This window comes from Mobula birostris, chromosome 10 (genome assembly GCF_030028105.1).
Source record: "Mobula birostris isolate sMobBir1 chromosome 10, sMobBir1.hap1, whole genome shotgun sequence".
NCBI lineage: Eukaryota > Metazoa > Chordata > Chondrichthyes > Myliobatiformes > Myliobatidae > Mobula > Mobula birostris.
Window position 1 is genome coordinate 89,503,602 of NC_092379.1, and position 22,563 is coordinate 89,526,164.

The 22,563-nt window shown below is 39.6% G+C and overlaps 1 protein-coding gene across 3 annotated transcripts in view; it reads right to left on the bottom strand.

The window, feature by feature from the left end:
- The window catches only part of dacha (dachshund a), a 400,811-nt gene that overhangs the window by 36,768 nt on the left and 341,480 nt on the right, over positions 1-22,563 (bottom strand). For 2 of the 3 annotated variants that reach the window (XM_072270530.1, XM_072270529.1), the window contains exon 8: positions 16,707-16,854. In XM_072270530.1, coding sequence (XP_072126631.1) covers positions 16,707-16,854 — 148 coding nt within the window. Of the gene's footprint in view, positions 1-7,168; positions 7,403-16,706; positions 16,855-22,563 lie in introns of those variants that run through there. The other variant, XM_072270531.1, reaches the window with a different exon arrangement.

Sequence of the window (22,563 nt, forward strand, 5' to 3'; positions counted from 1 at the left end):
GACATTGAGTAGGAACATTCTCCAGAGCTTTCACCATCCAGCTACACCTCTTCCACTTGTTCGTCTTTTGTATTGCTTCCCAGTTCTTGGGACTTAATAACTTTGTGCTCTTGGGACTTAATAACACAGTGCTCTTCTCTGGCACTTTATAACAGTGTGATACACCCTGCATTACCTCTACTGCAAAGGTCTGCAGCTTGGTTTACACTGCTGTAAATTCTTTATACCTGCAGCTCATCCCCAAACTGATATGGACAACAGAATCTGATCTTCAGGGCATCAACATTCTCTGATCTGGCTCTGGAATTTGTGGGCTGTCAATGGGTCTCCACACAGTGCAAATAGCTCTGAGAAATCACTGGCATCCCCAGGACTCCTTCCACAGGGTAGTGTTGGCTACTGAAAACATCATTTAATTATTTATGGTGGAACTGTAACGAAAACCCATTTCCCCTGGGATCAATAAAGTATGACTATGACTATGACTAAGCAATGTGAATTCCCAAAGACTAAATGGTCAGAAAACATTGTCATAAGTTCCTTCGACAACCAACTGGAACTTCAGGGAACCCTGCAGTTATTCAAGGACACCCTCATGATAAAATACAGGTACATGCACTCAAGAATCATCAAGGAGTTAACATTCAAAGTACATTTATTATCAAAGAATGTATAAGTTATACAAATTTGAGATTTGTTTGCATACAGGCAGCCATAAAGCAAGAAACTTGAAAGGACCCAATTAATAAAAATAAAGACCAACCCCCAATGTGCACAGATACAGGGAAAAAAATACACAAACCATGCAAACAATAGAAACAAGCAACAACAGCAGCATTCTAAACCAAAATGAGTCCTTAGATCCAAATCCCCAGAGCAGCCCAGAGTTGGCCCAAAGCCTCAGTATTGAGTTCAACATATTAGCAGGGCAAGTCACCCCAAAGTTCGCAGACATGAAGTATAGCAGCCAGGGGTGGTCTCACATCCTGAGTGTCGCAGAGAGTGGAGCCCCCTGTCTACCCGGGCTGGCGTTTAAATAGTCTGACAGTGGTTTGTACCTTGCATTAGGACTTGGGTTCCACTGCAACAAGTCGCTTCATGCCTTGAATACCCTGCCAGCAATTCACTTCAGGCATATAGAAGAAGCCGTTCTTGACCTCTCCGAAGTGGCTCAGTGCCCAGAGCGATCCAACCTCGCCTGACCCTCAACACCCTGCCTTTCCAGTTCTCCTGTGCTGCATATTGAAATTGTCCAAGCAGAAGATCTGGCCTAGCATTAGGACCCAAGCTCTACCATGGCGAATCACTCCAGGGCTAAGATGTGCTGCACAGCAATTCACTTTGGACCTAGATTTCACTGCTGAAGAGCCGTTCTCAACCTTTCCAAATGAGCTTGGCACTTAGAGCGATCTGCCCTCGCAACCAGGTTAGCTGGATGGGCGTCGGAACTCCTCTGCCTCATCGTCTGCTCACCGAATCATTCACTCCAACCAGCACAGCTCCATCTCCAAGTGCATTGATTTCATAGCACAGCAGCAGGACACATCTCTCGAATTCGCTCTGCCTTCGCTCACCTTTTCATTGATCGCGGTGATAGTTTACAACAATTTACTTCAAAAAATGTGTTCTTAGTAATGTTTTTAATTGAATTTCTTTGAAATCAACTTGAATTGGGGATGGGTCATAGCGCAGACTAAGGAGGGCAGATATATTAATGGTTGGAAGAGTTTGCAAGGTTAGGGAAGAACAATGCCATTAAGGGATTTTAAAAATAAGAGTGGGCATGTAAGTTGTGTTTCTTGAGACTGATTATAAACAGAGACAGTGATATCAGGATGATCATATCATCTTTGCTATCAAATCTCATTAATTTCTGTATTAAATTTTAAAAATGTTATCAAATGTTATCAAATGATGATGGGACTTTCGAGAGACTTTGAGACTTTTTTTTTTAACGTGCCCATGGTCTGTTCTTCATCAAATTACGGTATTGCTTTACACTGTTGTAACTATATGTTATAATTATGTGGTTTTGTCAGTTTTTTTAGTCTTGGTTTGTCTTGTGTTTCTGTGATATCATTCTGGAGGAACAAATTGTATCATTTCTTAATGCATGCATTACTAAATGACAATAAAAGAGGACTGTGTGTCCTCATAATCTAAAATCTAATCTAACCTAATCTAAAATCCAGCACTGCCAACTGATACAATACCCCCGACACCAGAATGTTGAGATTTCAAGAAGCACATTACAATTCAACAGATTAGAAACTTCAGTCTGTGATCATGTGCAAGGTTAACAGTGAATACAGATTTATTTCATCATGGCAATTAAAGTACCACCTTATGTTCATTTCCCCATACTCACACCTCATGCTCATCTCTCATGTGATTCCACTGTCTTCCTGCCTAAACTTGGGTGACATGGTAAAGGGCAGTAGTAGAATCAAACTTAAATTCCTCCTAATAATATTACCAAGCTGGAAAATTTCACTTGAGTTCACTGTGGAGTGAGTGCAAGAGTTCCCAGCACTTCCAATGGGGCAGTCCGTGGGATGAGTGCGACGAATCCAGCAGCATTCATCTTATTTTATACAGAAAACACATAGCCAGTGCACATACCCAAACAACAGCACAGAGCAGCTGAAATCTGCACCTGAAGTTTTGCTGAGTTGTAAATCGCTCACTGACCAAAATGACTGTCCAACCGTTGTACCACAATGATTTCAATCTTAAACTAAAATACCAATATTAATGTTTTTGGTGATAACTAACTGATCACACAATTACAGCAAACCTCATCCTCCCTATATTAACCATGGCCTACCAATAAGCATGACAGGGTACATGAATTATCTCCCATACTGCAACATGTATTGTCTAATACTAGTAATTTCTACGGCTTTAATTAATATCCATTACTTAAATAGAATTACACTTACATGGAAGAATGCCTTTAATGAGCTGCCTGGATCCATTAGTGATTCAGGCACAGTTTCTTGTGCACATATTGAAGAGTCTTTACGCACAGTAGGATATATTTCTTTGGTACAGATATTAGTGAAACTAGCCAGTGGATCCAAAATGCCAGCAAGCGTGACTGGAGTGAAAAAAAATGTTGAAAATGTTTCCATCCATGGTTCTTTCCTTCCTTGTGTGTTGGAGCAGCTCTGGTGAAGCCCCATTAAATCCACCATCATCAAAGAATGAGTTTAAATCAGTTAGTCGCTGGTCAACTTGTCACTTCTGCTCCAGACTTGATAGAATACAAGTGCCACTTCTAGTTTCCAGAATGCACAGTGATAATCCTGTAATTCTAAAACTCATATTGATTCAGTGAGCACTTTGACTGATGGATGCTCATGCTACTTAAAAGTATTTGGATGAGATCAAAATATCTTCCCTCTAGCTGTGTAGTTTATGACCACAGATTTTATGAACAGCAGTGAAATAGAGACATATCTTAGACAAACATAATTATTTGCAAATTATGGAACAAGTCCTTAAAGCTAGAAACTGCTTGCTGCAAATGAAGATGATATCACAATCACCCTGACTACAGGGTGAATGAAATGAGTTCACCTTCAGCATCACCCAGCAGTAAAATCCAAATATTCAAGCCTTAAAATTTTACTAAAGAGAGCTCTGTTATGTTGGCTGGTACATATGCACAGAGATCTCTTCAGATAAGGTCAATGGCATAAATGAGAACCAATCAGAGATCAATAGTTCAATGTGCTTTCATTGCATCTTGATTCTGTAGACCCAAGTGTATTTTTAAATGATACTGACTGCAGCTTGTATATTTGACCAATTATCAACAGATCCCTGTTTGCAATCCCTTCAACCCCACTCGATCCTTATCACAATCTCTCACACAGACTCCAGTAAGCATTGTGAGCTTATTTTTTGCCAGTGTGCCACTCAGTCAGCTGGGTAAGGTCTTGATCCTCAGTTACAATTTGATGACTACATGAGCACCTAATGGGTTTCTTGGAATGTCCCAGCAAATGCAGTTGCCTCAGAATGGATGCAAGAAGGGTTTACCAGTGTTATGTTTTGAAACTCCAGTAGTGAATTGAAAGAAAAACACATTAGCCAGGAAACAGATTTACTTAGTTTTACTTTAGTGCGATGCTAATATATAACAGGGTGGTGTAATGACCTATGCCATTCACCTACTTCTTACATATAACCCATAATGAATTATGTGAACAAAGAATGCTTAATTAAACAATATATTTACAATATTACTCAAATAATACTAAAATATTAAATACATTACACTCCTCCCTACTTAGCGATACACTTATCAATATAGAATGCACCTCAACTCAAATATGTAACATATTGCTCTCTAGTATTTTTACTAGCCTCCTCCATGCTCCGTGGTGGTTGTAGGGGTTGTCTCTCGGACAGCAGGAAGTGAGTCTAATAGCTCTGCACACTTTTCTTCTGAACATGTTAGCATCCCGATCAGTGCATGGCAAGCTGCTTGATCTGCTGGTCTATCCCAAGCCACCAGACAAAGCTTCAAGCCAATGCTTTCATTTTGACCATGCCCAGATGACTAGTATATAGCTTCTCCAACACATTAGCTCTCAGCTAGGATGGCTCAACAACTTCCAATTCCCTTATGAGGCAACCTCCATCAAGGACAAGTTCATCCCAGCATGGGTAAGAATGGGGAACTGGAATATCTGCTGCACATTCCAGACATTTTGGGTTGCCATGTAGACTTGAGACTGTGTTGAGCCTTTTCTAGTTTCCCTTTGGATCATCTCTGCTGTAATAGGAAGACTTTCAATTTAAATTAGGGAAACTACATCAAGAGCAGTGTACTCTTTTGTAAAATTTTCCAGGTATTGCCTCTAAATAGGATAATCTATCAGCATTTCCATGATTGGTCATCCTCTTGAATTCAATGTTTCAATTGTGTCCCAAAAGAAACAGAGCCCATCTCGTCATTCATGCTGCTGCTAGTGGAACACCCTTCTGTGGATTGAAAATGGACACCAGTGGTTGATGATATGTAACGAAGGTAAAGTCTCTCCCATGTACAGGTTGAAATGTTTTACACTCCAAATCAGACTCAAGTCCTCTCTGTCAATCTGTCCATAATTCTTCTCTGCAGTAGTAAGGGAGCATGGTGCTAAGGCTATGGGGCATTCACTTCCATCACTGATAACATGTGACATGACGGTACCTATATACCATAAGGCAAGGTGTTACAGGCAAGCTTCACAGGATGATGTGGATCATAATATGCGAGTATAATTTCTGATGTCAGCATTTCCTTTATCTTTCAGAAAGCCACTTCACACTGCTTTGTCCATTGCCATTTCTTCCCAGTAATAAATTCAAGGGGTGGAGCACAGTAGCCAGGTTTGGCAGGAACCTGTTATAGTAATTGACAAATCCAAAACAGAACCCCAAGTGTGACATGGGGCATCCACTACTGCTTAAATTTTCTCAAACAATTGTGTAAACTTGTGCACTAATGGCGTGACCACATTAAGTGATGTTTGGTTTAAAGAATTCACACTTGTGTCATGCTCTGAGCCCATAATCTTCTAATCTTTTTAAAAGTGTCTTGAGATTTTGGAGACATTCCTTGTCATCCTCACCAGCAACAATGACATCATCCAGGTAATATTGAGTACTTAGCAGTCTTGTAACACCTGGTCTATAGATTTCTGCCAGAATGCAAGTGCAGATGTTACTCCAAATATTAGCCTAAATGATAAAGCCCTTTGTGAGTGTTTATGGTGTGAAACACTTTGGACTTTTCTTCCACATCCACCTGTAGGTAGATTTCAGCTAAGTCCACTTCACTGAAGATGGTTCTGTTAGAAAAGTTTGCAAAGGTATCCTCTATCCTGGGCAGAGGGTATTGATCTACTTTCAGTACTGGGTTGATGGTGACCTTAAAACACCACAGATCCTGACAGACCCATCCTTCTTGGCTACTGGGACCAGTGGCATTTCCCATGGCTCCATTCAAACTTAGAAATAATTCCTTCAGTCTCTATGTGATCAAACTCACTGGCTGTTTTATCATGGATTATATAAGAAACCGGACTTGCTTTGGAAAACATTGGTGTAGCATTTTCATTTAACACTATTTTACCCTTGATATGTTCAAGTTTTCCAATGCCATTCTTGAACATTGTTGTAGCATCATCCAGTACCTTTCTTAATTTACTTTCAGGTGACTCTGGTGAAGGGGATGTGGCTTGCAAATGGTGGATGGATCTCCAATCAATTTGTAATTGCCTCAGCCAATCACAGCCACACAATGCTAACCCTCCCAATGTGGTTTGTTGGATGTTGTATTTCACCGTTACCAGTGGCATTCCCACACGAGTTATCTCTACCCCAGTATAAGTTCTTAGTTGGATATCTGCAGCCTTCAGTTTATTATCTTTACAATGCCACTCAAACTCATTTTGTGTAATTACTGAAACCGTCGAGCCAGTGTCCAATTCCATTTTAATTAATTTGTCGTTCACTTCTGGTGTAAGTCATACTGCTTGTCTCTAGTTAGTCTTCACATTGTGAATCTGAAGGCTAGCCAGCTCTGTGTCACTCTCATCATTATCAGATTTTTCATCAATAGCATGCTGATTAGTGCCGTTTTTGAAATTGCAACTTTTTAAAAATCTTTGTCTCTTCACTGTGCAGTCCATTTATTGCCAACATGCTCTTTGAATGTGTCTATGTTGCATTTTCTGAAAGTTTTGCCTTTAAATCTGCATTGGTCTGGTGTACGTGTGCCTCTGCCACAATGGCAACCTAATTTGTTCAGCCAGGCAGGTTTCTGTTCAGACATTGCAATTTCGTTCATGCTCACTTTCAGTCCTGATTGCAACTCACTTGCATCTCTGCCTGCTGCTTCCATTGATACAACAACTTCTACTGCTCTATTTAATGCAAGTTGTACTTCAGTTAGGAGCAGTTTTTGAATGTTTTATTGTAAGATTCCACAAACTAAATGATCTTTCCACCCATTAGATTAGATTATGAGAACACTCAGTCCTCTTTTATTGTCATTTAGAAATGCATACATGCATTAAGAAATGATACAATGTTTCTCTAGAGCAATATCACAGAAAACAGGACAAACCAAAGTATAACACTGACAGAACCACATAATTATAACATATAGTTACAGCAGTGCAAAGCAATACCATAATTTGATGAAGAACAAACCATGGGCATGGTAAAAAAAAAAAAGGTCTCAAAGTCCCCGAGTCGATTGACTCCCAAGTCCCCCGATAGCAGGCGGCAAAAGGGAGAAACTCCCTGCCATAAACCTCCAGGCACCGTCAACTTGCCGATGCCTTGGAAGAAACAGAGCCCATCTCTGCATTCATGCTGCTGCTCTTAAGAGAACATCCTTCTGTGGATAAAAATGGACAGTGGTGGTTGGTGATATTAATGAAGGTGAACTCTCTCCCATACAAGTACTGGTTGAAACGTTTTACACCCCAAAACAGGCTCAAGGCCTCTATCAATCTGTGAATAATTTTCTCTGCAGTAGTAAGAGAATGTGATGAATAGGCTACTGGATGTTCACTTCCATCACTCATAACATGTGGTATGACTGCACCTATACCATAAGGCGAGGTTTCACTGGACATTGTGGTTCATAATGTGTGAGTACAGTTTCTGATGTTACCATTTACTTTATCTTTTTGAAAGTCACCTCACACTGCTTTGTTCATTGCAATTCCTTCCAGATCGTTTGTGAGGAGTTCAAGGAGTGGAGCACAGCAGCTGGGTTTGACAGGAATGTGTTATAGTAACTGCACATCTTAAAAAAGACTGTAACTGTGACACATCCTTTGGCTTTGGGGCATCCACCGTTGCTTGAATTTTCTCAGTTACTTGTGCAATCTTTGTATAGTCACCTCACTATAGGAAGAATGTGGAAGCATTGGAAAGGGTACAGAGGAGATTTACCAGGATGCTGCCTGGTTTAGAGAGTATGCATTATGATCAGAGATTAAGGGAGCTAGGGCTTTACTCTTTGGACAGAAGGAGGATAGAGAGGAGACATGATAGAGGGATACAAGATATTAAGAGGAATAGATAGAGTGGACAGCTAGCGCCTCTTCCCCAGGGCACCACTGCTCAATACAAGAGGGCACAGCTTTAAGGTAAGGGGTGGGAAGTTCAAGGGGGATATTAGAGGAAGGTTTTTTACTCAGAGAGTGGTTGGTGCGTGGAATGCACTGCCTGAGTCAGTGGTGGAGGCAGTAAAATTTAAGAGACTACTAGACAGATATATGGAGGAATTTAAGGTGGAGGGTTATATGGGAGGCAGAGTTTAAGGGTCAGCACAACATTGTGGGCTGAAGGGCCTGTACTGTGCTGAAATATTCTATGTTCTATGTATGTCGATGGTGTGACCACAGTAAGTGATGCTTGGCTTAAAGAATTCACCATTGTCATATTGGACTCAGAGTCCATAATCTTCTAATCTTTTTAATGTTGTCTTGAGATTTTGGAATGTTCCTCAACATCTTCACTTGTAACAAAGATATCATCCAGGTTACACTGGGTGCCTAGACAGCCTTGCAGCACCTGGTCCATGGATTTCTGCCAGAGTGCATGTTTGGATGCTACTCCAAAAATAATCCTATTATTAAGCAATAAAGCCCTGTGTGAGTTTTTACGCAGAGAAACATTTTGGACTCATCTTTCATCTGTTGGTAAGCCTCAGATAAGACAACTTTGTTTTCTTCCAGAAAGGTTTGCAAAAATATCCCCTACTCTGGCAGAGGGTATTGATCAACATTTAGTACTAGGTTAAAAATCTGCACAGATCCTGACAGACTCTTTCTTCTTGGCTGCTAGGACCACTGGCATTGTCCAAGGGCTCCACTCAACCTTGGAAAGAATTCCTTTAGCCTTCATGTGATCTAATTCACTGACTACTTTATCACAGATAAGTAACCAGATGGGCTTTGCAAAAGTTGGGTGTGGCATTTTTATTTAACACAATTTTATCCTTGATATGTTTGAGATTTCCAATTGCATCTCAGAACACTGCTGCATCATTCAGTACCTTTGTTAATTCGCTTTCAGTTGACTCTATTATAGGGGATTTGACTTGAAAATTAAGGATGGATTTCCAATCAAGTTGTCATTGTCTCAGCCAATCATGGCCCCACAGGGCTGGGCTGGCCCACCTGTTCTTACCACATCTACACCTAATGTGGGTGGTTGGATGTTAAATTTTACTGTTACAAATACCATTCCCATAGGAGTTATCTTTTCTCTGTTATAGCTGGCTATCTACAGGTGTCAGTTCAGTATTTGAAATGTCATTCAGGCTCATTTTGTGGAATGGCTGAAACAAGTGAGCCAGTGTCCAACCCCATTTCAATTAATTTATCATATTGCTTTTCTATTGTTAGTTTCCACATTGGAAAGCTCAAGGCTACACAATCCTTTATCACTCTCATCATTGTCAAATTTTCCACTGAAAGCATGCAGATGTTTTTTAAAATTATAACTTGACTTGTTAAACTTTTTCTCTTACCTAGGAAGTCCATTCCATTTATTTTTGTCTGCATGCCATGCTCCTTGTATGTCTCCTACTTTGTCACATTTTTTGCAAATTTCACCTTTAAACCTGCATTGGTCTTGTGTATGTGACCCCCTGCCACAATGGTAACACAATTTGCCTGGCCAGACCAGTTTCTGTTTAGGTGTTACAATTTTGTGTTCACGCTCACTTTCATTCCTGACTACAACTTAATTGCATCTCTGTCTGTTGTTTCCATTAATAGAGCAATTTCAACTGCTCTCTTAAATGTAAGTTGCACTTCAGTTAAGAAAATGCAGACACGAGGAAATCTGCAGATGCTGGAAATTCAAGCAACACACACAAAAAATGCTGGTGGAACGCAGCAGGTCAGGCAGCATCTATAGGAAGAGGTACAGTCGACGTTTCGGGCCGGGACCCTTCGTCGGGACTAACTGAAAGAAGAGCTAGTAAGAGATTTGAAAGTAGGAGGGGGAGGGGAAGATCTGAAATGATAGGAGAAGACAGGAGGGGAGGGGTGGATCTAAGAGCTAGAAAGTTGATTGGCACAAAGGATACCAGACTGGAGAAGGGAGAGGATCAAAGGACGGGAATCCTGAGGAGAGAGAGAAGGGGGGAGGGGAGTCCGGAGGGTAGAGAGGGACCGAGGGAGAAAAAAGAGAGAGAAAAAAAGTGGGGTGGGGGGAATATATTAAATAAATAAATAAGGGATGGGGTGTGAAGGGGAGGAGGGGCATTAACGGAAGTTAGAGAAGTCAATATTCATTTCTATCTCTTATCAGTTAGTCCTGACGAAGGGTCCCAGCCCGAAATGTCGACTGTACCTCTTCCTATAGATACTGCCTGGAATGCTGTGTTCTACCAGCAATTTTTGTGTGTGTTGCTTCAGTTAAGAGCCATTTTTGGATGCTTTCTTGTAAGATTCCACAAAGCCAACAATCTCTCAGTGCATCATTAAGTCCATCATGAACTGACAACGCTTGGACAATTTCTTCACTTCAGCCACATATAGTGAAATGGACTTCCTTCCGTTTGATTCCACTTATGAAACCTAAAGCATTCTGCAATCAACAATGGCTTCAGAAGTAATGTTCCTGCATTCACAATATCAGCAAAGCTCATTTCAGCCAGTTTGGTTGGAGCCATTAAGCTCCTGACAAGCTGTATGCATTTAATCCCAATGCACTCAGCAAAACTGGCATTCACTTCTCATCAGCTATTTCATTTTCCTCAAAAATCTGCTCAATTATCTCAGTATACGAGCCAATTATCCATTGAGCATTCAGACGCATCTATCTTTCTGATATAACCAGCCATTTCTGCTCTTTTTTCAGTAATCATTATCACCCAGTACGTACTTTTATGAACCTGTGAATTCTTCTGTTTTCTGCCTTATTTTAACTTGCTCATCCTTCATTTTGCCAAGAAAATGAGCTATTCCAAAGGAAAAAGAATCATGCTGTGTCTTTTTTTAACTCAAACATCTTGATGTGCTTCGACAGATAGGCAGCCGTCTCAGGTTCATTTTAAAAATCTCATTGCCACTGTTATGTTTTGTAAATCTAAAATATAAATTAATTGAAAGGAAAAGAAAGGAATCGGGAATGTAAGTCTAACTTTGTTTTCACTTTTAAGCGAGGCTCAGACATATCGTGCAGTGGTGTGATGATGTATGCCATTCATGTACTTTGCACATATAACCATAATGAATTATTTAAACAAAGAATGCTTAATCAAACAATATATTTACAATATTACTCAAATATTACTTAAGTATTAAATACACAACAAAATGGGCACCTCTTCCTTTTGATTCCGCTTATGAGAACTAAAGCATTCCGCAATTAGTACGGGTTTTGGTTCTAAATGAGCCTGCATTACTTTCCTGATATCAGCAAAATTCATTTTGGCTGGTTCAGTTGGAGCAGTTAAACTTCTAAGTAAACTGTATACATTTCCACCTATTACACTCAGCAATACTGGCACTCATTTCTCAATGGTAATTTAATTTGCTTCAAATACTGCTTAATTTGTTCAGTATACATCATTCAGTTATCTGTTGTGCAATCAAATGTGTTTATCTTTCTGATGTTGCCTGCCATTTTTGCTTTATTTATTATTATTATTACCTGGTACTCACTGCTTATGAACCTGTAAATTTTGACCATTTTCTGCCTTTGACTTTTAACTTGACCACCTCTCTAATCTTGCAAGGAAACAAGTGCTCTGTTTTATTTTAACTTGAACATCTCTCTCTCTCGCTCCCTTGTGAAGAGAAAAAACATGCTGAGCTTCAACAGGTAGGTATTCACTTCTGATTCATTTTAAAAATTCCTCACCGCCACTATTATATTTTGTAACTCCAGAAACAAATCAGAAGAAGAACACACAGCAGGGAAACGGGTTTGCTTAGTTTTACTTTAGTGAGGCACACATATATAATTTGGTGGCGTAATGACATATGCCATTCACATACTTCTTACACATAGCCCATAATTAATTATGTAACCAACAAAGAATACTTAATCAAACAATACATTTACAATACCACTCAAATATTACTGAAATATTAAATTCGCTACAACCAGGGTTTGATTTCTGGGGTGTTCTGTGGAGGAAAATTGTGTAGAATTGGATCGTATACATTTGTCTTAGAAGACCGCAGAAAGATCTCCCTCAAATATACAAAATGAACAGAATAGGAGATGAGAAACTATTTAACTCAGCTGGAAAGAGATGGCTCTAAAGGTCAAAGCATCATGGTAAAAGGTCGGAATTTAGAATTGAGATAAGGACAAATGTCTCTGCTTAGATATGTGAGTCTTTGAAGCCCTCTACTGTTAAAGGCAGTGAGTGCTCAGTCACTGAGAATATTCAAGACTGAGGTCGATAGATTTTGAGCACTAAAGCATGACTTTACTGAATGAGAGAATAACTCAAGGGCTATTTGACCTCATCCAAGCCTAGGTTCTTTGTTCTTATGTTCTCACTCATTGTGCCATCTTGTTAAAAGTGAATACATCGGATTAAGCACATATAAAATTATGAAATGAAACTGAAAGAAGATCCATCATGAGATCAGATGGATAAAGTTTTATTTATTTAGAGATACAGCACAGAACAGGCCATTCCAGCCCAAAGAACCACACTGGCCAGCAGCCCACCTATTTTAAACCAAGCGTAATCACAGGATAATTTACAATGAACAATTAACCTACTAACTGGTACATCTTTGCACTATGGGAGGAAACCAGAGCACACAGGAACAACATACAAACTTTCCTGCAGACAACATTGGAAGTGAACTCCAAACACCAATGCCCCAACTGTAACAGCGTTGCGCTAACCTCTACACTACCATAGTGCATCAATTCAGATAATTCTAGAAAGTACTAGCCACTGAAAGGAAAGCAGTTTTGCTAATTAATGGATAAATTAATCTAATACTTTTGGATATCCTCTCTGATGTTGTTAGAAAATGTAAACTGCAAATGAGAAGGTGGTTGTCAATGGCTGTGTAATGATCATGCCAATATATGAGTCCAAATAAAACTGCTGAAAATCATCAGTTGCTTTGGAAAAACCAGCTCACAAAACTGTAAGTTATAGTTGAGCATATTCCGCTGTTTAAATTGCTACTTGCTAGTTTGTTCAATATCTGAGAACGGCAATAGACATTTACATGGCAAGTTGCTTTTATTGCATAAACTAGGACACAGAGGGGCAAAACTTCTGATTGCTCTATTTGGACTTGATATTAATGCACAAGTTTAACAGCTGCCAGGTAACCTGTCAAAACATTTCATTTGCTTAACCTTACCATCCCTTCAACTTGCTGCTGGAAACTTAGAACGTGAGCACACCTATTTTCACCAAATAATCAACTTAACAATGCTGCAGATGATTAAAGTTGCATCATATAAACTTCTAGACAGCTCTACTTTTTCATCTGGTATGATTATAAGACCATAAGACATAGGAACAGAATTATGCCATTCAGCCCATCTTGTCTGCTCCACCAATCCATTTTGGCTAATTTATTATCCCTCTCAAGCCCATTCTCCTGCCTTCTCCCAGAAATCTTTGACACCCTTACTAATTAAGAATCTGTCAAACTCCACTCTTAAATATAGCCAATGATTTTGTCTCTACAGCTATCTGTAGCAATGAATTCCATAGATTCACCATCCTCTAGCTAAAGAAATTCTTCTCCATCTCTGTTCTAAAGGGATGTCCTTCTATTCTGAGCCTGTGCCCTTTGGTCCTAGACTCCCCATTATAAGAAACATCCTCCCCACATCTACTCCGTCTAGGCCTTTCTATATTTGATGGGTTTCAATGAGATCACCCTCATTCTTCTGAACTCCAATGAGTACAGGCTCAGAGCCATCAAACGCTCCTCATACATTAAACCTGTCATTCCCGGGATCATTCTCATGAACCTCCTCTGAATCCTCTCCAGTATCAGCACATCCTTTCTTAGATTAAGGGCCCAAAATTTTTCACAATGTCTGTGTGGTCTAACCAATGGCTTTTAAAGCCTCAGCATTACATCCTTGCTTGTCTACTCTAGACCTCTCTGGAGGGACATAAGAATGTGGAGCTAAAATATAGGCACAACACAGTTGGGTCAATCAATCTGTTTTGCTTCCATAAGTCCTTAATTAATCTATTTGAAGCATCAAAATAGCTGACAAACATCATGGTCACATTGGCAACAATCATAATGCAAAGCTATTTCAAATGAATTTATTCAAGACACATCAAAGACAACAATGTTATTTCAGGACATCTTTCTTAGATGTTTAATGGTTCTATGAGCAACAGTCTCAAGCTATAAAAACAGCTGCAGTCTTACTAAATGGTTGTAAACTACTGCTTATCAGAATTATATAAGTCAGAGAATAAAATGCCTTCTGAATACAAATATACTTATAGAGGAATTTGTGTGCAAATTTGTACAAGAAATTTATGAATCAATAGGCCACTGTTTACATGTAATCGATAGTTTAATCTAAGCAAAAATCTGAATTTGAAACATAAATGATTATACCACTGCAACTAGGATTGATTTCATTTTGTATGCTCAAAACATACTGTATTTGGCATCCGGGACGTAGTGAAGTAATGTACTGTGCTCCACAGATAGACTTTTAATAAAGATTTACCACATTGCAGGTTCATCATCTCAGCAGCTTGTCTGAGACCGTGCCAATTCAGCGGAAGCAAGATGGAGTGATGCTTTCCCAATATTAATAAAGGCTTGGGATAACAAATAGGGTGGGTACTTTCTTTTGTTAAGCATGATTAAACATCAAAGGGAAATTAAATTATTTCCTAATTTCTTAAAGTAATTGCTGAAGAGCTTATACAACTTAAGTGATGTAAAAAAAATTGTTATAGAAATTAAAATCAGAAAAGTTTCCGAAGTTAACTTTACACATTTTTAAACAATTCATGCTTCTGAATAACTCCCATCAGAATGAATAGTTGGACTGCTTTGGATAATCAACTCATGAGCAATAAGATTCAGCATCCAATCCAAAGTACCAGTAGCATTACACTGTTCACCTCAACATCTTCAAAACAGTTTAAATTTCTTATTAGAATACATCAGATGAGATTAGCTTTATTTATCACAAGTACGCCAAAACATTGAAACAAACAGTGAAATGCATCATTTATGTCAATGACCAACACGATCTGAATATGTGCAAGCGTCGCCATTGTATACCCACAGCTTACTAACCATAACCAGTATGTCCTTGGAATGTGGGAGGAAACCCATGCATTCACAAGAATAATGTACACATTCCTTAGAGCCAGCAGCAGGAATTGAACCCTGATTGCCGATCACTGGTGCTGTAATAGTGCTGCATTATTGAGTATTGCAACATAATTTTTGTTTTTAATATTGAACATCAGGAATCAATATTGCTTCTGAAATAACTGCAGTTAGACTGATTTTACTGTCACCATATCCCAGTTTCCAAGGACACTACATTCTTCGAGGAAGTAAAAACGTTAGCCTTGTTAGCAAAGTTCATCTCTCATAAAAACCAACATTTTTTCCCATGGGCTTTCAGAAGGTGCAGGCTGATCACTCCTCACTACACCTGCATGACTCCTCCGTGGAGAGAGTTAGGAGCACCAGGCTTCTGAGAGTGCACTTAAAAGATGATTTCACCTGGTCCCTCAACATCACCTCCTTGGTCAAGAAACATAGCAATGTCTCCACTTCCTGAGGAGACTGAAGTGAGTGAGGCCCCCTGCCCCCCCCCATTCTAACTAACTTTTACAGGAGCACCATCGAGAGTGTCCTGACCAGCAGCATCATCGTCTAGCACGGGAATTGCAACACATCACACCTCAAGTCCCTACAAAGGATTGTGAGGACTACCGAGAAGGTCATCAGGGTCTCTCTCCCACCCATCAGAAATATTTATGAGGAGCGCTACATATACAGTCCCTCAGCATTATCAATGATCCCTCCCATCCATCCAACAATCGCTCTAAACCCCTACCATCAGGCAGGAGGGACCGTTGCATTGTCAAGAACTGATAGGATGGGAAACTACTACTTCCCACAGGACACGGGACTGTTGAATTCCATGCAACCAACCAGGTCTCATCACGTACAAAGTACCAGTAGCATTACACTGTTCACTTTTCAACTTGTGTCATAAGTGCACCTAATTATTTGTTGGTTTTCTAATGGTAATTTTAACTTATGTATTACAGGTATAAGTTACATGTGCTGTGCAGCTTGGTGCAGAGGAACATTGTTTCATTTGGTGGTATACATGGGTACAGTTAAATAACAATGAACAGAACTTGAACTTGATCTAAAACCAGCTGGGTTATGTCACCTATTCAGCAAGAAAACTGCTCTGGGTGATATTGTTATGATAAGAATGTTACAGTGAGAAATCCTTGGTTAGAATATTCTGTTGCAAAGCATTTGCCCTGAAGGACCGTCGTCATTACCGTATCGCCGAAGTTTTATTTCAATCTTATGCAATTATTGCTGCTCTGGTATCAAAATGAAATCCAATAAGACAGCTCAGCCCCAGGAAGAGCACTAAGTTTATAGTCAACCATCTTCACTCTTGATATTCCATTTGAATACCTTGATTACCTTAAGACCTACCTCGATTGTGCTGTTCCGCTGTGAGTTGTCTCTCTAAGGTTTCTCTCATTTCTCTCTCCCTGAACAGCTCCAACTTGAGTTCCTTCTTCTCCTGTTGTATCTGCTTCTCTTGCACACGGGCATTGTCAACAGCCACCTTCAGCAGGCCCTGTATAATCATTAAACAGCTTCAGCAAGAGCCCCTGAATTCCAGTAAAACTGCAAACCACAAAAATCCTAATTAAGTGTAGAAGCTGACAAATGCTCATTCAACTAAGTTCTACTTTCTCACATTCTTTCCATAATTATGACCATTCACAGCTAATTCAATTCTCCTTAAACAGAAACAGCAGAATATCTTGACAATACACATAAAATTTGCTGGTGAATGCGGCAGGCCAGGCAGCATCTCGAGGAAGAGGTACAGTCGACGTTTCGGGCCGAGACTCTCCGTCAGGACTAACTGAAAGAAGAGATAGTAAGAGATTTGAAAGTGGGAGGGGGAGGGGGACATCCGAAATGATAGGAGAGGACAGGAGGGGGAGAGATGAAGCCAAGAGCTGGACAGGTGATTGGCAAAAGGGATATGAGAGGATCATGGGACAGGAGGCCTAGAGAGAAAGAAAAGAGGGGGGGGGAAGCTCACAGGATGGGCAAGGGGTATAGTGAGAGGGACAGAGGGAAAAAATGCAGAGAGAGAGAAAAAGAATGTGTGTATATAAATAAATAATAACGGATGGGGTACGAGGGGGAGGTGGGGCATTAGCGGAAGTTTGAGATGTCAATGTTCATGCCATCAGGTTGAAGGCTACCCAGACGGAATATAAGGCGTTGTTCCGCCAACCTGAGTGTGGCTTCATCTTTGCAGTAGAGGAGGCCATGGATAGACCTATCAGAATGGAAATGGGATGTGGAATTAAAATGTGTGGCCACTGGGAGATCCCTCTTTTCTTTCTCCCTAGGCCTCCTGTCCCATAATCCTCTCATATCCCTTTTGCCAATCACCTGTCCAGCTCTTGGCTCCATCCCTCCCCCTCCTGTCTTCTCCTATCATTTCAGATGTCCTCCTCCCCCTCCCAAATCTCTTACTAGCTCTTCTTTCAGTTAGTCCTGACGAAGCGTCTTGGCCCAAAACGTCGACTGTACCTCTTCCTAGAGATGCTGCCTGGCCTGCTGCGTTCACCAGCAACTTTTATGTGTGTTGCTTGAAATTCCAGCATCTGCAGATTTCCTCATGTTTGCGAGAATATTTTGACATTTTCTGTTAACTTATACCTTCTTATATCAGTTTCTATAAATATGTCACAATTCAATTATCTTTAAAAATGTGCAAATGACAACATATGCTTTGGAAGAATAGATGGTTTTAGAGATTCTGTACCTATTAAGAATTTTTAGTCTGGACACCAACATGGCCAAGGATAAGCTGGACTCACAAAAACGCAACAAGTAACATTGATGGTGTTAGTGGTGCTGTGGAATTTTCACAAGTAGTCCTGCAATGGAATTGAAGAATTTCCAATACACGGAGAGAAGCAGTTCAGAAGCAGTATGGAGTTACAATTTATGGAAAGGTGTGCAAATACCTTATGAGTATCTAATTAGCTTCTGTTGTGCTTCAGTTTAATTGTTACAAAAAAAAAACAAAACTCAACATAACTGACATTGGAATACTAGGCTGCCAGCTATTTGATTTTGATAACAATTCTCGTTGAAGATGATAGTGCAACAGCAGCACTACCCTCAGCCTAATCTACCCGTTAAGAGATGTACAATTTTACTTTGCACTTCTAATGATACAAAAAGGAGATGGGCATTCAACCTATCAGCTCCATATTGACTCCTAGGAGAGCAAGACTATTTGGCCTATTCCCCATGACCCCAATTTTTAATTTGCTTATACTCCTGCAACGTATTTTCACCCTGTTTGAATCTTTTTACGATTAAGATCTACTAGGGGTAACTTTCAGCAGCCAATTAACCTAATAGCACTTCTTTGGGATATGGGGATAGACCAGTGCACCCAGAGAAAACTCATGCAGTCATCAGGATCGGTATGACTTCCCACATGATTGAAAAAATTCCTACTTGCATTGTCCATCCAGCCCTACACCCAGCCCAGTCTACATTCCCCAGCTGGATGTTTTTGTAGAGGATCTTTTAAAGTTGAAAGACCTCACAACATTTTGAAATATTTACAAAAAAAGAGAGGAATGTCAGAAGTCTACTGCTGGAAAATAAGTTGTTCATTGTAAATCTTTTGTAGATATATTGTGACATATAAATATATTGTACACTTTGGTCCCCAATCTTTTCAAAATGCAAATACATCAGCTTGTTGTGTTCTTGTAACAAGATGGGGAAAAGCGGAGCAGGGAAAGATGATTAAGTTGTAGAGAGTTAAGGAAAGACTGGCAGGAAAAGCATCAAAAATAAGAGAGATTTAGTGAGTTCATGGTTAACGTCTAGAGAAGAGCAGTGACAGGTAATGTTTAATACAGTACGAATGAAGTCAGATTCTGTATAAAAACATGCAGCAGGGGAATGTAGATTGGGCTGGGAGTAGGGCTGGATGGACAAAATCATCTTCAATGAAGATCATTGCTTGTAAATCAAATTGTTGGCAAGGGGACGTTTTTACAAAGAGGGAAAAATCACACTTTGGACCATGTTTAAAAGGAAATATGTGCCAAAGATTTCTGAGTAGTTGCATTGTGGAAAAAAACAATGAGAACAGCAATGGAGAAAGTGAACATTGAGCCAGCAAAAACATATGATCTTGCATTAAAAATAGATAAGATTCTTTTTAAAACTTTATTAAATTATTCCAAAATAAGTGAAACTACAAAATTAACACTTTAACATAGGAAAAGGATATCAACTTTACACCAGACTGAAATTAGGCTTTCCAACTAAAAGCAGGCTAGCATTTGGAAATGTTATTCCAACATATTTTGTAATTTAAAATTAACAAAGTAGAGTTCCATTAAACTCAGCTCATGTCAATGTTATTTATTCTGCAGCACATAAGATGTTGAATAGCTGATGATATAATTAATCACAATTAACTACAATTTTCCATATTTGTTGCATCACTGGTTCTCATGATTAGATCTGCATTTTCTTTTGGCGAAAGGAAGGCATTATGCTCATGCCCTGCACTGCTACGAAAGCAAGTGAGGCTCTCAGTGTGGAAAGGTGGTAGGAGCAGAAATGCAATGGGATAATTCAGGATGTAATTCTAACCCAACATGCAGAAAGACCTGGGCAGAATGATTCTCTAAAATGAAATAGAATCTGTAAATATATCTCCCAGGTTATCAATTAATTGAAAGGTAACTTGTATTTGTACTTAAGGCTAATGCATCACCCACACCCAACCAAACTCTCCAACTCCCGCTTCATTCCTCATATGACTCAATTTTCCCTTCCTCCACCAAAACCAAATTCCTTTCCCTGGCTAAAATTCTGAATACACAAAACCTTTACAGGAGACAAGCTGTTTTCATTGTGTGTTGCTGACCACACCGACCAAAGAAATCTACTTCCCTGAGATCCATGGTGACCATATCAATATACAGTAGGTGATATGCAGCAGTTCCAACATGCATGAAATGCCAATGCATACATTAAGGAGGAAAAGGGTGCCTTGCATACAAGGACTAGCAAAAAGGACCATAAAAGGGCATGAGACAGGAATGGTGATGGGGACCAATGTGCTAAAATACACTGGGAAGTTTCAAATATATGCAGTTAGCAAAAGATGGATGAAGTGATCTCTTGAATTTCTGTATAATGGACTGATAGATAAGCCAACAGTTTGTATTTGTGCATTCACAAAGATGGTGGGTGCCTTTTAACTTCAGATGAATTACACTTCTATGTTATATTCCAGGTTCTGTAGATAATAAAAAATTCTCTTCTCTTTGGAGATCTCCATTGTGTTTAATATTAGAGATAATTAAAAGCAGCAAACAATATATCCATTGGTATGCAAGATTGTAATTATATCATCAAGGACATACTGTATACTGCTGCATTATAACTTGAAATTGAATAGAGCTTCTTAAGAATAAACTCTCCAGGATATTTTAAACTTCAAAAACCTATTTCAACTAATCGATCTCTGGAAGAAAAGAAAGTCATTATTTATTCTGTTTTCTCACTAGTAGGGCAAGATCAGAAGGGTTAGTAAAACAGACACTCACTGGGTTTTATCAACAAAGCTATAGGGTATAAAAACATCAATGTCATGCTGAAACTTTATAAATTAAGCTCCAGCTGGGATACTGAACCTCAACACAAACTATCTTTACCTAGTACATGTAATCAGGCATCTGGTGGAGACATGAGAGACTACAGATTCTGGAATCAAGAGCAATAAACAATCTGCTTTATATTGTCAATGATCTGGATGATGGAATTGATGGCTTTGTGACCACGTTTGCAGACAATACAAAAATAGGAGGAGGGTCAGGTAGTGTTGAAGAAGCAGGGAGTCTGTACAGGGACTTAGACAGATTGGGAGACTGGACAAAGAAGTGGCAGATGGAATACAGTGTAGGGAAGTGTATGGTCATGCACCTTGACAAAAGGAATAAAGACTTAGAGTATTTTCTAAACAGGGAGAAAATCCAAAAATCATAGGTGTAAAGGGACATGGAAATCCTTGTGCAGGATTCCTTAAAGGTTAACTTGCAGATTGAGTCAGTGGTAAGGAAGGCAAAATGCAATGTTAACATTCTTTTCAGGAGGACTAGAATATAAGAGCAAAGATGTAATGCTGAGGCTTTATAAGGCATTGGTTAGACCATACCTGGAGTATTGTTAGTAAGAAAATTTAATGAATTTCACGACATATGACGGTGATATTAAACCTGATTCTGATTCAGAAAAGATGTGTTGGCTTCGGTAAGGGTCCCAAGGAGGTCAGGAGAATAATTCCTGGATTAAAAGGGTTATTATATGAGGACTATTTGATGGCTCTGGGTAGTCACTGTACTTTAGAAGAATGTGTAGGGGGGGGAATCTCATTGAAACCTATCAAATATTGAAAGCCTACATAGAGTGGATGTAGAGAAGATGTTTCCTATAGTAGGTGAGTCTAGGACCAGAGGACACAGACTCAGAATATAAGGATGTCCATTTAGAACAGAGATAAGGAGGAATTTATTTAGCCAGAGGGTAGTGAACCTGTGGGATTTATTACCATAGATGGCTGTGGACGCAATCAATGAGTACACTTAAAGTGGAGATTGATTGGTTCTTGATCAGCCAAGGTTACAGGGAGAAGGCAGGGGAATGGGGTTGAGAAGGATAATAGATCAGCCATGATGGAATGGTGGAACAGACTTGATGGGCCAAATGGCCTAATTCTGCTCCTATGTCTTATGGTCTCATGGGTCAAGCAGCACCTGTGGGGGATAAGGAATTGTCAACACTTTGGGTTGAAACCCAACTTGAAGCCCTGTTCCAAATGAGTTCTTGCACAGATTATTGCATGTAATCAAATAATTTTTAGTATGAGCCACAGCATAATAATCCTTTTTGGCATATCGTGCGGTAATTGAGATCTCATGACCCGGCTGTTTGAAAACTGCTAACAGATGGACAGACAAGATTAACTTGGACTTCTTTAAATCTTCTAACTCTCTACTGTACTGGAGAAAGATCTCCTTCATTACATCTAACAGCTCCAAAACATCTAATTTTGGCAAATTTCCTTATGTGTATGCTGTTACATGGTCACAATATGCAAAATGATGGGATGGCTACAAGATAAATCTCTTCGGTACCTTGTAATGCAGCTCCATTCTGCAGGAGTGTTCACATGAGTGGCCATCAATGCTTTAGAAAAACACTAATTTCCTCCAGGGTA